The 19,418-nt window shown below is 46.1% G+C and overlaps 1 protein-coding gene across 1 annotated transcript in view; it reads right to left on the bottom strand.

Annotated features, from left to right (window-relative positions):
- Positions 1-2,084: 2,084 nt before the first annotated feature.
- Positions 2,085-19,418, bottom strand: part of chl1b (cell adhesion molecule L1-like b) — an 85,803-nt gene continuing 68,469 nt past the window's right edge. Inside the window, exons 23-26 of the mRNA XM_079242626.1 lie at positions 18,926-19,105; positions 12,838-12,969; positions 10,336-10,408; positions 2,085-3,755 (exon numbers count right to left, since the gene is read on the bottom strand). Coding sequence (XP_079098752.1) covers positions 3,551-3,755; positions 10,336-10,408; positions 12,838-12,969; positions 18,926-19,105 — 590 coding nt within the window. The 3' untranslated portion in view covers positions 2,085-3,550. The remainder of the gene's footprint in view (positions 3,756-10,335; positions 10,409-12,837; positions 12,970-18,925; positions 19,106-19,418) is intronic.

Consider the following 19,418-nt stretch of genomic DNA (forward strand, 5'->3'; position numbering starts at 1 on the left):
TCAGTAATGGTTGCGGTAGGGACTGTACTTATTGCTGCATTCACCTCAGTTAGAAGGCTTTCTGGTGGTACATCACTGGTGGTAATTCTTGCCAGTGGGTGTCAGGGGTGGCTCACTCTCGTCCTAGCTATGATGCTGTCTCTGAGGTTGATTTTTCCCTCACTTGTCTCTATCTCTGGAGCTTGGTACCCAGTCTCCCCCATACCTTTATTTAAATGGTCCTGGTTGCTCCTGTGTACATGCAGTTTTAGGCACTTTAGTAACGTGTGAAATTTACTGGACTGATGCTAAATGACATATAAATAGACGTGTGTGCACATATGCACACACTCTTCTACAGACACTCCTCTGACAACCTCTTTGTTCCTAACTTTGTTATGAAACAACCATGTAAACAGGATTAAATCTCCTTCAGGGTTCCAGCTGCATTTCCAGCTTCTTCAGTTTGTTAAAAAAAATATGGGAGGCAGGCTACAAAAAAAGTCTCTTCCTCCATTTGGCGCAGCATTGCATTGTGAGTAAATACATAGCGATGGCGTTCAGGGTCCTATGCCTCATCTATTGTGCATACTGCCTCCAGTGTTGCAGTGTATTTCTGCAATATATTTGCATAGGACAACATAAAAAAAAAACCCCAAACAGCGATAGTTTCGTCTCCATGTTTTTTTCTTCACGTAGGTCTTGTCCTCTCATTTTACTGAATTCTAGTGTAGCGCCACCTTTGGTGGGAATGGGGATATATTATTGTAAAGGTTTGGCTTGTTTGATCAAAGTGCAGTGTAAACGCAATCTTGGTCTGCATGGACCCCCCCCCCCCCCCCACCCCCCACAACTGAGCTGAGTCCCCAATCAAGCCGAGTCTAGCGGACTATCCTGATGAGAATGCATCTTTAGTGGTAACTTCTGTGTGATCATGCAGCAGAGCTGATCTGACAGCAGCATGGAGCTGCATGAGGACTGAGCTATGTGTGTTCTTTATGGCGGGAAAAAAGGGAGGTCCTGTTATCAGAGAAGAGAAAACTACACATTCTTTTACTCACCAAAAGTCCCTGACACCACCAGAAAAGGAGGCTAGACTCAATGCTCATTTTGTCTTGAAATAAACTCACTGAAGGGTCTGAAACATCCATAAATATCGCGCCAGAGTGGCTAAGTTAGTAGCAGAGGTACCATGTGCATAAGTGTAATTGCCGTACCAGCAAATTGTGCCGTGACAATGTTTCCACGATAAAAATCCATAATTTTTTTTAATGCGTTGTTTCTGTAATTAATCAATCATAATTAACGTATTAAAGCCCCCCCCCCCCCCCCCCCCACTACACTATTAAAAAGCCTTTTGTTTTTTTGTCCAACTGTTTATTCTCCAGCTGCATCTTTCACATTACGTCACACAATTAAGTTCTGCAAATGGCCTCCCCAGCACTGATCGTAAACACATCCAGCTGTTGAGAGATCGGCTTTTTCAGTGCAGCTGCCAGAGGGACCATCATCAACACCTGAAGGTTGTATGTGTGAAAGCTGAGAACTGTGCTGCAGTAAACCTGTCCAAGTGATGAGGGAGTATTTGACGCAGGTGTGACCCATGCAGTGAGAAACCTCACGCCAACACTCTCCACTCCCCATTATCAACCTTCAGACGTGATTACAGCTCCTTAATCCAGCACCTGCCTGACTCAGCTGCCTTTATTTAACAGCTTTCTCTCCTGCAGAGATGTTCATACAAGACGTTGACTCTGACCGAGGCTGAACCCTGCTGCTGCAAATGAAAACGACTCGTCAAACTCGTATTTTATTCCTTATGAAGAAGGACATTTGCTTTAAGTGCTTCATTATCAAATCGTTCCGGTGCAGATTTCCTCGTAGAGGTGTTTTGATCTGCACACCGTTGGCGCTGTACGTCACAGGCTTTTTAATGATCACAGGTCAGTTTGTGGAAGAAACCAGAGAGACAGAGCAGCACCAGAACATAGGAAAGTAAAGCAATTTAATGACATCAAAAAACACCAATTAACATTCATAACATGCAATGGCTGAATTACAAAACATTCCTAATGTTAATGCCGGACCGTTCCGGATGGCGAGACAGTTGCCTGGTAAGATCCACTACAGGGTATAATGCAGCCACACAAAGTAATCTGATTAAACTACTCCTGAATCCATTCTGTGAAAATAACCCAGCTGTCTCAGCGCTGCTTGGACAAATGGTTTGTTTCTAACAGGAGATGTGTTATGGAGATGTAGGATCAGCTGTTCTGATTTAGATTATTTATGTTTGAAGTACTTCAACATTCCTCGCCCAGAGACTCACTTTAAAGGTTTATCAGACGTAGGCACTCATGTGTCATGCCGATCACATGTTGGTGTGTAAACTGTGACGCCCAGCAGGCACTTCTGCTGACCTGTAAACAGAGAAACAGCTGGACTCCTGTAGATCTTCCAACATGTCCCTCTTCTCTGAAGATCACCACAGAACCCTTTCTATTCTACAGAAACAGGAAACTCCAGACAAATGTGCAGATTAGAAGTGGCAATAATAGATGGAAGAAATCCAACATTTACACCATTTGTTGGCGTGATCAACCAGTGCAGACTGGACGGGTTTGCACTGATTCTGAACTGCAAAACCTCACATAGCGATGAAGATGAGGAGCAACAGACTTTACTGTCTTCACTGACTCGGAATTCCAGCAGTTTGCCCTCACATGCTCAGAAGATGTTTGTTTTCCTCTTCCGCTCGTTGCAACCTTGTTCCATGCAGGTTGAAGGAAGGCTAAGCTAACAAGTCGCTCACTTTACACCATCAAATGCATATAACGGCAGCACCTCCAAATTATTTAGTTGGATTCCTTCTTCACTCTTCTGAGTTACTGTGATGTTTAGTCAAGCCTACGACTGCTGTTAACGGCTAGCCGAGATTAGGTGGATGTAAATGCTCATACAAAAGTTGAATAACCTCCCTCCTTCACCGAGACTGGTGTCATGATGTGTGAATTTCATTGTGATTTTGTCAGGTATAAAACCATTGGAAGAAAAATAAGTTAATAAGCAAACCTTTATACATATCATAAATCATGTTTAATGAAACCATTTCAAATATAAAGGGTCATTAAATCTGCTCCAACCTAAGATTTAAGGCCCGCTTGCCTTTGAGCTGCTACATGCTGACATCAGAGGCAGAGCTGCAAATAATGATGCATTGTGGGATGTGACATTCTCCTAACATTTATACAAACCACAGTGCAGCTGAAGCAAAGGAAACAGAAAGGAAATTATACAAAAAAAGGAGGAAATCTTCTAAATTTCGAGTATAATTATAAAAAAAAAGAGACAATCAGCACGTACAATATACACTATATACACACTGTATTTAGTAACAGCCATTGTGATGCGACATGACAAGACAGCTTTATAAAATGAGCATATGGCAGTGTGTGGTTGGCAATGACGCATTACGTTTGACACTTTGTGCTGGAGATGGATCGCGTCCATTTTCCTTCCATTTGCTCCTTCCAGCAGGTGTCCGGGTGCAGATGAGTGGCTGCTCCGCTCCTCATTCCGGGGTCTGATCGGGGGCTTTGACCTCAGCGGACGCCCTCTTCTCCTTTCGCCCCGCATACTTGCCAATGAAGGAGCCGTCTTCGTTGAACTGAGTGTCATCTTCGCCGTAGTCTACCAGGCTGTCGCCACTGTCCCCTGCTTTGATTTCCCTGCTCAGAGAGCGCTGGCTGCCCCTCAGAGGCTTCTCATCGTTGTCGCTGCGAGGAAAGCACAGCAGATTTAGCGTCACCTCGTTTCACCCCGACATCTCTCTGTGGCTTTTTGGAGAGGAAGACGGTGCCGGCAGGCGCTCTAACTACCTCTACAATGACTGGCGCTGGCGTTACCTCTGGCTGACCAACAGGAAGCAGTCACCTCGATGCGCGTGCTGAGACTGAATTAATAGCTGGGTTGCATGTGCATCAATGGGTTTGACAAAGTGACAACTGGAAGGCGAACTGGAGCTGTTGCGCACACACATGCCGTGCTCCTCCACTGCTCAAACGGAGCCAACATGACGTGTAACGTTACATGTCATGCTGTGTGATTGCAGAAGCTTTTCAGATGAAGTGCCACACATTCAGGAGCCGGTTGCAAAAGTTACGTTTGAAATAAAAGGCAAGTTACGCAACATGAAGTCTGCAAGGCCACCATTATAAGATGAAGGTGTTGAAGGCTACGTATGGGCAAGCAAGAGGAAGTTAATGCGTTTATATCTTGACTGTGGTCTCCACATGTGGTCCACCGGCAACAGAAAGCTGCTTTTCTAATGTTTTAAACGTCACAGATGTAAATTCCTGTAAATGGCTTGAAATAGCTGAAGTCTTCCAGTTTGGTTCACAGACTCAGTCATAAACAAATTTACCACTAATAAATATTAAAATTTTATTGTGAAGAAAAAGCAGATTTAACTATATTTTACTGAGGAATTCCAGCCTCAGGCTACATCCACATGAACAGATGTGATTTGCAAAACTGTGTTTTTTCCCTCCAAAAAGATCCCTGTTTACGGTGCAACGCTGTCGGGTCCTGCCCCCACATCCTGAAGCCATCATCTTTAATCATCTTTATTACTGGTGTAAGACTGAGGGGGGGCTGTTCAATACATTTATCATGTATTTATTAGGGGTCGGTCTTTGCAATTAATTAATCTCAATTTATTGCATTTTAATCATAACAATATTTTCCCCCAAAAACAACAATTTTAATTTGAGCAGATATCAGTAGATGAATAAATCAGATAACAGACACAGACATTAATAAACTCCTTTGAAAAATCGTAAAATATAGCGCCAAAACTGCTAAGTTATTAGCAGAAGTCTACAGCGGGAATCGGTGTAATCAGTGTGAAACTGTGCACTGACAAACATTCTGCCATTAAATGTGTTTTTCCTGTGAATGAATTGTTTTTAAAGCGTAAAAGTCCCATCCCTAATTCATATCTGTACAAGTTTGGATGATTTATCTTTCTCTTGAAACATCCTCTCCCAACCCCATGTGTTCATGTTTACACCAAAGTTACGCAGTTTTTTGTTTTTTTCTGCATTTGTTTCCTTATTTTAAGTAAAAAGAACCAAACTGTGAACTTACAGCCAAGATAAGAATGGAACCGTGATTTTGGCGTACCGCTACACCCCTACCTTGCAAAGCAGAGTGACAGTTTCATGCTTACAACGCTTTGTTTCCAACTTTGGGACTTGGTTTGTGAAGAAGAGCAATAAAGCTCGCATTCGGCAGTGTGATGAAATGAAGCTACGTTTGGCCCCAGAAATGGGCCCAGCTTCTTTTTTCCTCCCTAAATGCTCTAAATGCTGCTTGTGTTGGGAGTATTTTATATATATATATGAGGTCTGCCTGACTGCTGCCAAAAGCCCAGACTGATTTAAAATGATGATTTTTTTTTTTTGTCAGGTTAGAATCGGGGACTGTCAGCCGACGTGTTGACTTCATCAGAAATGTTTCATCCTACAGATGGGTAAGTGGATCCTGATTCTGTTTACATCTTTATTAGCACAGCTGTGATCTGATGTGCACCAACCTGTAAGGTGTCTAAAAGAAACGATGCATCTGGCATCGTGTGTGTCAAAATTACAATATTTTACCTGATCAGTATTAATGACCTGTGCTTGGGTTTTGCCATTTAGGTATGATTTTTGAATTAATTAACTGCATCTATACTGTACACTATGCAGGAAATATTATTTATAAATGATCCTTTTAGTCCTCTCCCTGAGCCATCACCTTATCGTGGTGGAGGGGTTTGTGCATCCCGAAGATCCTAGCAGCTATGTTGTCGGGGGCTTTATGCCCCTGGTAGGGTCACCCATGGCAAACAGGTGTCTAGGGGAGGGACCAGACCAAGCACGGCTCATAGACCCCTATGATGACGACCAACCTGGGCATGAATGTTCCCTTGCCCGGACGCGGGTTACCGGGACCCCCCTCTGGAGCCAGGCCTGGAGGCGGGGTACGTGAGCCAGCGTCTGGTGGCCAGGCCTTCACCCATGGGGCCCGGTCGGGCTCAGCCCGAAAGGGTTACATGGGCCCCGCCTCCCGTGGGCTCACCATCTGCGGGAGGAGCCGTAGGAGTCGGGTGCAATGTGAGCTGGGCGGCAGCAAGGGGCGGGGACCCTGGCGGTCCGATCCCCGGCTGCAGAAGCTGGCTCTAGGGACGTGGAACGTCACCTCTCTGGTGGGGAAGGAGCCTGAGCTTGTGCGCGAGGTTGAGCGGTTCCGACTAGATATAGTTGGACTCACCTCGACGCATGGCTTGGGCTCTGGAACCAGTACCCTCGAGAGGGGCTGGACCTTCTTCCACTCTGGAGTTGCTCATGGTGAGAGGCGCCGAGCAGGTGTGGGCATTCTCATCAGCCCCCAGCTTGGTGGCTGCACGTTGGGGTTTACCCCGGTGGATGAAAGGGTAGTTTCCCTCCGCCTCCGGGTGGGGGGACGGGTCCTGACTGTTGTCTGTGCTTATGCACCAAACAGCAGTTCAGAGTACCCACCCTTTCTGGAGTCCTTGGAGGGAGTGCTGGAGGGTGCTCCTTCTGGGGACTCCATTGTTCTGCTGGGGGACTTCAATGCTCACGTGGGCAATGACAGTGAGACCTGGAGGGGAGTGATTGGGAGGCATGGTCCCCCCCCCTCTGAACCCAAATGGTGTTTTGTTATTGGACTTCTGTGCTCGTCATGGATTGTCTATAACGAACACCATGTTCCAGCATAAGAGTGTCCATATGTACACCTGGCATCAGGATTCCCTGGGCCGCAGTTCAATGATCGACTTTGTAGTCGTATCGTCGGACCTGCGGCCACATGCCTTGGACATCGGGTGAAGAGGGGGGCGGAGCTGTCAACTGATCACCACCTGGTGGTGAGTTGGCTCAGATGGTGGGGAGGAAGCCGGTCAGAGCTGGCAGGCCCAAACGTGTTGTGAGGGTCTGCTGGGAACGTCTGGCTGAGTCCCCTGTCAGAGTGAGCTTCAACTCCCACCTTCAGCAGAGCTTCGAACATGTCCCGGGTGAGGCGGGGGACATTGAGTCCGAATGGGCTGTGTTCCGTGCCTCTATTGCTGAGGCGGCCAGCCGGAGCTGTGGCTGCAAGGTCGTTGGTGCCTGTCGTGGCGGTAATCCCAGGACTCGTTGGTGGACACCAGCAGTGAGGGATGCCGTCAAGCTGAAGAAGGAGTCCTATCGGGCCTTCTTGGCCTGTGGGACTCTGGAGGCAGCTGATGGGTACCGGCGGGCTAAGCGGCATGCGGCTTCGGCCGTTGCCGAGGCAAAAACTCGGGCATGGGAGGAGTTCGGCGAGGCCATGGAGAAAGACTTCCGGACGGCTTCGAGGAGATTCTGGTCCACCATCCGGCGGCTCAGGAGGGGGAAGCAGTGCTCCATCAATACTGTGTACAGTGGAGATGGGGTGCTGCTGACCTCAACTCGGGACGTTGTGGGTCGGTGGAGGGAATACTTCGAAGACCTCCTCAATCCTACCAACACGGCTTCCCATGAGGGAGCAGAGCTGGTGGACTCAGGGGTGGACTCTCCTATCTCTGGGGCTGAAGGTGGTCAAAAAGCTCCTTGGCGGCAAGGCCCCGGGGGTGGATGAGATCCGCCCGGAGTTCCTTAAGGCTCTGGATGCTGTGGGGCTGTCCTGGCTGACACGCCTCTGCAGCATCGCGTGGACATCGGGGGCAGTACCGCTGGATTGGCAGACTGGGGTGGTGGTCCCCCTTTTTAAGAAGGGGGACCGGAGGGTGTGTTCCAATTACAGGGGAATCACACTCCTCAGCCTCCCTGGTAAGGTCTATTCAGGGGTCCTGGAGAGGAGGGTCCGCCGGATAGTCGAATCCCGGATTGAGGAGGAGCAGTGTGGTTTTCGTCCTGGTCGCGGAACAGTGGACCAGCTCTATACCCTCTCTGGGGTCCTGGGGGGGGCATGGGAGTTTGCCCAACCAGTCTACATGTGCTTTGTGGACCTGGAGAAGGCATTCGACCGTGTCCCCCGGGGGCTCCTGTGGGGGGTACTCCGGGAGTATGGGGTACCGGACCCCCTTGTACGAGCTGTCCGGTCCCTGTACGACAGGTGTCAGAGCTTGATCCGCATTGCCGGTAGTAAGTCGGATTAGTTTCCGGTGAGGGTTGGACTCCGCCAAGGCTGCCCTTTATCACCGATTCTGTTCATAACTTATATGGACAGAATTTCTAGGCGCAGCCGAGGGGTTGAGGGGATCCGACTTGGTGGCCTCAGGATTGGGTCCCTGCTTTTTGCAGATGACGTGGTCCTGTTGGCTTCATCTGGTCGTGATCTCCAGCTCTCGCTTGAGCGATTCGCGGCCGAGTGTGAAGTGGCTGGGATGAGAATCAGCACCTCCAAATCTGAGACCATGGTCCTCAGCCGGAATAGGATGGATTGCCCTCTCCGGGTCGGGAGTCAGGTCCTGCCTCAAGTGGAGGAGTTTAAATATCTCGGGGTCTTGTTCACGAGTGAGGGAAGGATGGAGCGTGAGATCGACAGACGGATCGGTGCGGCGTCTGCAGTAATGCGGGCTCTGCGCCGGTCTGTCGTGGTGAAGAAGGAGCTGAGCCAGAAGGCGAAGCTCTCGATTTATCAGTCGATCTACGTTCCTACCCTCACCTATGGTCATGAGCTGTGGGTCGTGACCGAAAGAACCAGATCTCGTATACAGGCGGCTGAAATGAGTTTCCTCCGCAGGGTGGCCGGGCTCTCCCTTAGAGATAGGGTGAGGAGCTCAGTCATCTGGGAGGAGATCAGAGTAGAGCCGCTGCTCCTCCACATCGAGAGGAACCAGTTGAGGTGGCTCGGGCATCTGGTCAGGATGCCTCCTGGACGCCTCCCTGGTGAGGTGTTCCAGGCACGTCCCTCGGGGAGGAGACCCCGGGGAAGACCCAGGACACGCTGGAGGGATTATATCTCTCGGCTGGCCTGGGAACGCCTCGGGATCCCCCCCGCAGAGTTGGCAAATGTGGCTGGGGAGAGGGAAGCGGCAGAAGATGGATGGATGGATGGATGGATGGATGAAATGATCCTTTTAGTTTTCCAGCATTTATTCCTTTTATTTAATAGATTTATTATATTATTTTTTTATCTGCATTTATTTAGCCTTTATGTGTTTCTTTTTACAACAGTTTTTTTTGTTAATCATTTCTTATTAAATGTATTTTCTTGTTTCCAGTCTTGTTTTTAGTGATATTTTTACTGTGTTTATTTTGTTTTCACGTAAATAAATTCAGACTTTCAGGAGTGAATAAAGCTGAACTCTTATTTTGTATTTTCCAGGTGACTTCTGTTGTACACGTTTTTATAACTATGTTTTCTTACAGCTTCATCTCTTTCCTGTGTGGGAAACTTAAAACTGCTCCCAGCTTTAAACTAAGCTAGAATAAACTAAACTAAGTTAAGCTAAACTAAACTCAGCTTAGCTAAACTAAACTAAACTAAGCTAAGCTAAGCTAAACTAAGCTGAGCTAAAATAAGCTAAGCTAAGCTAAACTAAGCTGAGCTAAAATAAGCTAAGCTAAGCTAAACTAAGCTAAGCTAAGCTAAGAGCTGCTTGCAGTTTTAAATCTTCCCAGCAGGCAGGATATTAGTCGTCTCATCTAGCTGCCTGTGAGAAAGCATGATAGCATAGCCTGACTCCCAAAATGCAACAGCTCTGCGTACTTTAGCTTCTCCTTAGGAAAATGGAGACTTAGCCTTAGCCTGCACTTAGCTTTGGTTTTAAAACTGTTAAACAGCTAGTTGTAAACCTCAATGAGATGTTGGCAATAAGCTGTGGCAACCGGCTCCTGAGGTGGCGCTGTCACATTGAGTCACTTTTAACATTATCACGTCAGTGTTTGTCGTGCACTTGGACTCTTCCAGTTGTAGCCATTTATGAACGCTACCTTGAGGCCAGAGCCCTTGAGACGAGCACTGATCCGTTTCAGCTTCCTGCACGATGACAGAAAGACTGAGTTTGGCGACATCTGAGCGGCTCTGTTGTAAAAACACTACACTTTCACAACACGCCAACACAACAGCAAAGCTAACAGCTAGCACTCTGACAAAGCGGATGTGTAAACAGTTTGACAATGCTACAGCTGTTTATCACATACTTTGGAGTTACTCAATCGATCAAATGTCTTCAGCAGATGAGGTGCGAGACTCCGCATGAACCTCGAGAATTCTGGGAAGTCTTTTCAGTGGCAGAAGAAATGCAGAGAAAGTTACTGCCAGGAAATGACAGAAAGAGGAAAGGAAGTTCGTATGCTGGCCTGCCTGGCGGGAGGTGATGCTTACCTGTACTCGCAGAAGGTGTCATCATTCATGCCTTGAGACTCCACGTCTGGGTGAAGGTCTTCTTTTTCTTTCACTGCTCAGAAATGGAAGAGATCAGTTATTTCCTCCAGAGACAGGGCAACGATGAATGCTAACTGAATAATTTGTTGTAATAAACAATAAATCGAGGCCTGTCTGTAAGCTAAAGGTTGTTGAAATAAAAAAAAAAAACACACAACTGAAACAGGAGAGAAAAGACTGTAATTATGCTTTTCTCCCTCAAAACTCTGCATGTGCTCCTGTTTGCATGTAAACATGTTGAGCTTCAACTCAAACTTTGCTCTGGGATTATTGTGCGCTTCTGTGTTAGAGGACTCTACTAAGACTTATCCAGCCAATAAACTGGACATGATGCTGAGCAACTCAATCACCACCACATCCTTATTGAGGTTTCACTTCCATAGACTGTATATAAAAAGATGCACAGAGCCTCCATGATGTCACCCATAGGTTTCTGAAGAGCTGAATTGAAGCTCGGTGGGCGGTTCCTACCATCGTATGGTACACACATGGTGGATGATTGACATCGAGTGAACTTCAAGCTGCCTGTAGCTAAGAGCTAACCGAGCTAACCCGGAGATAACAGGAGCTAACCAGCTAACGGAGGTAAGCAGGCTAAAGCTAAGTCACGTTGTTAACCGGTTAAAAACCACGGTTGTTCTACGTTCTTCTGACTTGAAGCGGGAGATCGGGTAACTGTCAATCAAAGGACACGCCCCTAAATGTGCCAAATTTGGAGATTAAATTACTTTAAAAAAAAAAAAATTCACTCCCCTCACAGTTGTCATGAAGTTAAACCTGATCTATTAAATCAAAAATGGATTTTTGTACCAGGCTGTAAACATGTTTATTTCTGCTGTAAACATGTTTATTTCTGCTGTAAACATGTTTATTCCTGCTGTGAAGTTGGTCTTTTTAACATGGGAGTCTATGGGGATTTGCTCTGTTTTGCAGCCCCTAGTGGATGAAGGAGGAACTGCAGTTTTATGCACCTCCACATAGGCTTCACTTTTAACTGCTGGAGGTTGCCGCTTGTTCACTTCCCAGTAAATCTCCAGAGGTGTTAACTGGTTCCAGTAACTCCCATCCAAGGCCTCTTGTTAATGGAGGAAGAAAAGTTCCACAGTGAAATGCATACAGAAATCGTTGAATAATTAATAAATTGTGATTCGTTAATTAGAATTGCAAACATACACATGAATAATTAATGAAATATGTCAGTAGTTAATAAGAATATGAAATAAATGAATTAAAAAATTATTTCATAATTAACTGAATATGTTTTGAAGTCATTTAGACTGAACTGATGTACAAGCATCTATAATTGTTTCCTGTCAGCAGAGCTGCAGTGCATCATTAAGTCATTTAAACTGTCATGGCGGCTCATCGGCAGATCTGACATCTGACCGGCTGCCCTGCTCCGCACACCGTCACAAATCAATCCCAGATTAAACAGAGACACTTGGACACTTCAGGTTGCCATATTTATCTCCATGTTAGATGGATATCTGGGAGTACTGATGGAGAAGCAGAAGCTCCAACTTCAGACCAAAGTATTTAAAGTCACGGTTAAACGCTGCAGATTTGCCCCACCCACTGGGTTTGGCGGGAAACAGAGACAGATAAACTGAAGTCATGATGGATTGAAGTGTGAAATAAACACATAAAAATGTAAATGTGTTTATATAAAAAATAAATTAAATTTATGACACATTTTTATTTATCTAATAAACATTTAACTAAATGTTAATTGTTGTGTTTAAATATGTCAACCTGCACTTTTCTCCCTTCATAATCATTTTGCATCTTGTGTTTTTCGTCTGTTATATTCCAGGTTGACGTGCTGCAGTGAAGACGGCAGCAGCCGGCTGTGGCTCGGTCCTCCTAGCAGGTTATATAATTACTGATCTAATCAATGCTAGGTCTGCACTGCTCACCGAAGACCAAATGAAAAGCCATTAACTTGGCTGAGATTTCTGTGTTTAAAGCATGTAGAGGTTTTGCAGGACCAGCACACATTTAACTTTCAGAAAGTACCAAAGGTTGAAGCAAAAATTAGGAGCCTAAACTCTGCAATGAGAGGAATAAAACTAAGAGCAGAGAGCTTGAGTCATTCCCTGAGCAGCCACCTCCTGCAGCATTTGCATTTGTCTCACTGCTGGCTGCCTTTTATTCCGACTGTTTGTTGGAAGGAAAATAAGCACTTAAACAAATTCACATGCAGGACATACAGCAGAAACGGTCATTTCCCATTTCTACAGCTGCCTTGTTTATGTCTGAATTTGCATTAAAATAAAACCGTGGCCTGGAATGTAAACACAGCCGTACACATTCCTGCTTCGGGATCTGGGATGATTGATTGCTTCTTTCAAAAGAACAAATAACTAAATGAAAATAAAATGAAGCTCAGAGCAGCAATTAGTATTCCAGGAAGTTGACGTGAGCTTGTAAGGGAGCACCTACCGGAATACTTTCCTCCTTTATTTCTGTTGACAAAGCAGGCGATCAACACAATGAGCGTGAGAAGAGCGATGGCGCCCATCAGGCCGATAAACCAGCCCTGAGTGGATATCCCTCCGTGGATGCTGGCCAGACCTGAGGAGAACAACACCGTGACTTTGACTCGCCTTGGCCTTTTCATCGGGACACTTAATTGAATGTTTACACCGACAAAGCCAATCTGATGCAGAGGCAGAGGGTGGCGGCGTGAGCTGCCCATGGAAACGGTCCAATATTAATATTAAACAGCTAATCCTGCTTGTCTAATTAATCAAGCAAGGAACGCTGAACAAATGTAATTCCTCTTAGTGGGCTGAATGAAATCCCAGAGACACCGTGAAGGACCACGCCGCGTTGCGTGAGTCACTGCTCAAGGACGCTCCAGGAACACTTTTCCAAGGCAGGTCAGTAAGTTCTACTTCTCTACAGCTAGTTTTGGCTCCTTCCTTCCTCACCTGCAGATTCGGTCATGATCATTTCTTCAAATATACTAGAGTGATCAACCCAGCTGCTAGGAATCAGGCGCACAGTGTACTCAGTCTCAGGTTCGAGCCCAACAATGATGTGGAAAGCGTTCGAGGCGCTTAAGGCCTCTGAAATGGTCCAGTGAGCCTCACCTGTGCAGAGGGACGGATGATTGAGTGTGTTAACAGCAATGAAAATGCAAAAGCACTTATCTCAAGCAGAAATGACTGAAAAACATGACACACAAGGCTACTCCTGCTACGCTACGCTGCTCTACAACAACCAGACAGAAGATCAGAGCAGCTTACGGTTCTTCCTGTGTGCAATATAAAACTCTGTGGGCTCTCCTACAGACATCCAGCTGATGTTGGCAGAGCTGTCGCTAACAGCTAAGCTAATGTTCACCAGAGCTGCGGCTGGCAGAGCAAAGAGAACAGATGAGAAAAAAGGACAGTAAGGAAGCGTTAGTAAAAGAGGAAGCACATGAAAGCTGCTGTGGAGCATGCAGGCTTGGCGTCACTATGAGATAAGACACTCCGTCTTGCAGAAACGAGCTTTCGGATGCATCAGGTATGTTTGCAGGATGTTAGCTTATCCTCTGTGTTGCAGAAGGACGTGGTGCTGAAATGGAAACAAACCTAAATGAACATTTTACAAGTTTGTAAGAGACATAATGGAACAATTCATGCACCTTAACTGGTTTCGATCAGGCCCAATAGACAATCTTATACCACTGAAATACAGCATGACGTCATCACCTGCAGCTATGGGGAGTTTTCATCAACTTGCAGGTTTATTCTATATTTTTTCCATATTTACATTTCTAAAAAACAAAGACTTGATTTAAAAAGAAACATTTTGAAAGCTTTAACTCATATCCTGCTGCTCAGACATCAACATATGACGGTCTAACGGGTAAAATGAGTCAGAAGCACAGAAATACAGGTTAAAAAACAAGGTTAGAATCTACTCACATATTTCTTAAAAAAGTTCCATTTCATTCATAATTACTTTTTTTTTTATCAAGTTATTAGTAAACTTAAAAAAGGATCAATTAAGAAGTGCCTCCTTCAGACTAGATGTGATGATTTATCCTTCAGATGTACAGCAGAAAAAGGAGGAAGGCTCCATAATTAGAATGGAAATGTGTGTTTTGACAGCAGCCCTCCGATCTGGCAAAGCCTGCTACAGCATGTCAAACATGGAAATCTTCCTTTGTGTCTCAGCTCAGGTACGTTATTTGCTCAGGTGATAATTCAGTCCACAAGGACACCTGCGTCTGGGCTGTCCATCTCAACCACTGGAATTGACACTTTCTCACTAATGCTGATGGATTAGTCTGCAACCATGGTAATTCCAGTCAATTGAAGCCGTGTGATGACTTCAACTGGCTCATGGAGTAAAAATATCCCCGAGCTGGCTGCCATGTATTGCCACCGCTTTCCTCAGCCTGCTATTAGACTCTGCACAAAGCAGCTGCTGGAACAGCAGGGAGATGATGCCCTGCAAGTCAGAGGGCTTTCTGTGGAAACGGGAGGCCGGGAAATATTCTGACATCGGAGCTTTCAGCAGCGTCCACTTATCCACTTATCCCAGCGTCCTGTAAATATCATGCTCCCAGTATGAGCTCACACCTCTCTGGTACAGCCTGGAAGGACGTTCCTCCTCGCCGCTCCCCAGCAGCTCCTCCTACCAGAGCCGCGCTGCTGTTTACCCAATTGAAGATTACATGGAAATCTCAGGTGACTGCTGGGTCAATATGTGGCCGTGTGCAGGCGGGACCGGGGCCCAACAAATCAATCACTTACAATTAGACATATTTGTCCTGTTCAAGTGACTGCACTCTGCAGCCACACGACCAGATCAGGATATAGATCTTGTATCCTAGATTTCCCCGCGGTGCAGAAAGATATTAAACCCGGCTCAGCGTATAACCCAGCTGTTACCTTTCATTCCATCTTTCTGCTTCTGCAAAATTATACAAAACATCACAGAGAAAGATCTCTGCGCCGTTAATCCAGCCTGACTCCTGCGGCTGTCACATGTGCTTAAGATCAAGTTATTTCTTTATTTCTGTGTTTTGTTGTCTCAGTGTGGTTTCATGCTCGCCGTGTCAGAATGAGCTGCAGATCTACCTATGGTGGAACGAGTGGGTTTGGTCACTTTGGGCTTTGGAGTGCTGGAAGGTGAGGCTGACTTGCCTAAAAAGAAAGACAGAGCTTGTGGTTACGATCTGAGGCGACACTCAGGCGCTATGCTCTACTGTTAGCCTACATGCTATTCTCAGCTACAGTTAGCAGCTACTCATCTACGGGATTTAAACTACGTTTCACATCTGTTTGCCCACAGTGTGGGATACTGTGGGTTTTACCACAAGTCCAGTTTTAAGTGTTCCTTAAAACTGATATTCAACCTACACCAGCTACGTTGGCTGGACAAGGTCTGGAAAACCCTGGGAAAGGTCTGGGAAAGGCTTGGAAAAACTGGGGAAGGTCTGAGTCCTGGACGTATCTCGTGTCATATTGGACGTATTGGACATATTGGACGTATTGGACATATTGGACGTATTGGACATATTGGACGTATTGGACATATTGGACGTATTGTGTCCACAGCAACGGACACGAACCTTCCAGCTGCTTTTCCAGCACGGCTGTAGGTGGTTTCTCTGTAAAACTAAACACTTCATGATGACAATGATTCAGCTGTGTTTTATTAGACTAGATATAATAAAGTATCAGGATACAAGCCTGTAGAAGTTAAATACTGTTTTTGAAAATAAAAAATCATGCCTGCGTCCAAAAGTTTAGAAATGTGGAGTTATTTATTTCCTTTGTTTTAAACAACCACAAATTTCTTTTTTTTAACTTTAACTGAAAGAAGAAAAAGCTTTTAACTGTGGCAGACGGTTATTATAACCAACTCTGCCACCATGACCAAAGTTTACATTATATCCTGCATTATTAACATTTACACACCTCTCCGTACTGAAGAGAGACAGAGCAGCTGTATGAATCTCTGATGATCTCCCTCAACTTGGCTCTTCGAGCTCTGAGAGTCAGACACGTATCACACAGTCTGCTGTTTAGTAGGAAATAAGTCAACATTCGTTTACAGCCGCTAATGAGCCGAGATGAATATGCTTTTATAATGAGGCTACTCATTAAGGAGCAGGCTTTCTCTGTGAGGAAGCTGATCGTTTTAATGAAAGGAGGCATCGAATGATCTCTGCTGCTGCGAAGAGCAAACAGTAGACATGCTAATGCATCTGCAGAGGGGCTGTGCTTTTTGAGCAGCAAAGGAGGGAAATAATGCATTTGCAGGTCTGTAGCACACACAACTGTCCACATTTCTACATCTAAAGCATGCAAACATTATTTAGAAATGCATAACCGAACATGTCATACCAACATGAATCACTGAGACAAACTGAATTATTCTAGTTGAGAGCAGCTTCTGAAGCGTGTTGGTATGGCATGCTAGTGTAAACATGGGATTACATACTGAGATCAACAGCAGAAGCCACAGTGGAAGCTGCAGGACAAAAGAAAGAAAAGACAAGGGACAAGCGTTGCATGGCCGAGCAGACACACACATTCACACACACATTTCTCATCCACACAGTGCAATCAAAGCGTGCGAGCGCTCAGGCAGACGGCCATTAGCAGACACAACGCTGACGTGTGGGAGACGCAGAGTGGGGCTGGAGTTTCCAGTCTCACATGTAACAATGCTGCAGGATTACCAGTCACTACATAAAAAACTATCATTTTCCCTGTTATCACTTTCAGCCAACAAATAAACAATCCCAAAAGCCAATTATGTGTCTTTCTGTGATTGTGAGGAGCCTTCCAGTAAGCAGGAGTAATTGCTGCATCATCAGCTGCTGCATGCTAAACATCTTGGGGGTTTTCTGTTTCTGCTGCATGTATCAGTCTCTATTTACTGACACGTTGGTGAAACAGCTTCCTGTTTCCTTTTAAATCTCCTGCTCGGCTCAACTTAAGGTGATAGTAAGGTGAGCGAGGCGCTCATCTGAAAAAATTTCATGCTACAAGCAACTCATTATGATGACTTCCACAACGAGTCTTTCAGGATTTCGTCGTCACTTTCCCTCCTGCTCGAAGCGGTCTTCTCTCTGAGCTGATTGCTTCACAGCTCCCGCTCGCTGTCTAATCAATAAGCACTTGTTCTCTCCGGACAGTGATAAATGAAAACCTCTGCTACGGCCACATGACTGTTTATCTGCAAATATTACTTACATGGAGATATGAAAAGCTTGGCTGCTCCGGAATGATTTGGCCTTGGCCACGTGTCGCTTCATGTCGCTTCATGACGCTTCATGTCGCTTCATGACGCTTCATGTCGCTTCATGTCGCTTCATGTCGCTTCATGTCGCTTCATGTCGCTTCATGTCGCTTCATGTCGCTTCATGACGCTTCATGACGCTTCATGACGCTTCATGTCGCTTCATGACGCTTCATGTCGCTTCATGACGCTTCATGTCGCTTCATGACGCTTCATGACGCTTCATGACGCTTCATGACGCTTCATGTCGCTTCATGACGCTTCATGACGCTTCATGACGCTTCATGACGCTTCATGACGCTTCATGACGCTTCATGACGCTTCATGTCGCTTCATGACGCTTCATGTCGCTTCATGTCGCTTCATGACGCTTCATGTCGCTTCATGACGCTTCATGACGCTTCATGACGCTTCATGACGCTTCATGTCGCTTCATGACGCTTCATGTCGCTTCATGACGCTTCATGTCGCTTCATGACGCTTCATGACGCTTCATGTCGCTTCATGACGCTTCATGTCGCTTCATGACGCTTCATGTCGCTTCATGTCGCTTCATGACGCTTCATGTCGCTTCATGACGCTTCATGACGCTTCATGACGCTTCATGACGCTTCATGACGCTTCATGTCGCTTCATGTCGCTTCATGACGCTTCATGACGCTTCATGACGCTTCATGACGCTTCATGACGCTTCATGTCGCTTCATGACGCTTCATGTCGCTTCATGTCGCTTCATGTCGCTTCATGATGCTTCATGTCGCTTCATGTCGCTTCATGTCGCTTCATGTCGCTTCATGTCGCTTCATGACGCTTCATGTCGCTTCATGTCGCTTCATGACGCTTCATGTCGCTTCATGTCGCTTCATGATGCTTCATGTCGCTTCATGACGCTTCATGTCGCTTCATGACGCTTCATGGCGCTTCATGTCGCTTCATGATGCTTCATGTCGCTTCATGTCGCTTCATGTCGCTTCATGTCGCTTCATGACGCTTCATGTCGCTTCATGACGCTTCATGTCGCTTCATGTCGCTTCATGATGCTTCATGTCGCTTCATGACGCTTCATGTCGCTTCATGACGCTTCATGGCGCTTCATGTCGCTTCATGATGCTTCATGTCGCTTCATGTCGCTTCATGTCGCTTCATGTCGCTTCATGACGCTTCATGTCGCTTCATGACGCTTCATGTCGCTTCATGACGGCTGGCTGCTTTGTGTCACTGGTCTGAACCAGTACTGAGAGCCCTACTACGAACCTAACTGGTTTACTGCCCCACTCACGTGTTTCCAGGATGGTGGTGCACTCCTCGCTGACAACGGGTCCGCAGCCCACCGCGGTGCAGGAACGCAGGTAAAACTGGTATTTGCTCAAAGGTTCCAAGTCACGCAGGACCCACTTGGTGGTGTCTGGATTGCTGATGTCGACCGTCTGCACAGGCCCCACTTCTTCTGTTTCATTGACTACATGGACAGAAAAAAGCCAAACCAGTTAAAATGTTAACGTCTTGGTGGTTTTTTCATTGCTTCAGGTCTTTTCCCGGATCAGCATAGTTCTTTAACATCTCAGTTTAAAGTTGGTCTTTGGCTACATCATCAGGAACATGGGTCAAAAGGTTTTGGCCATATGAAAGCGTAGACATGAAGCATTGTCAGGTGGCAAACCCAAAGGTTCGCCCACATGGCTTTACGGGGCAAATCAGAAGGCTGACAAAGAAACGTCGCTGTTTCCTGCAAATCCAAGCCATAATGGTAGCAGAGGGCCGTGTTGGCGCAA

The sequence above is a fragment of the Telmatherina bonti genome (assembly GCF_933228915.1).
Source record: "Telmatherina bonti genome assembly, chromosome: 6".
NCBI classification, from domain to species: Eukaryota; Metazoa; Chordata; class Actinopteri; order Atheriniformes; family Telmatherinidae; genus Telmatherina; species Telmatherina bonti.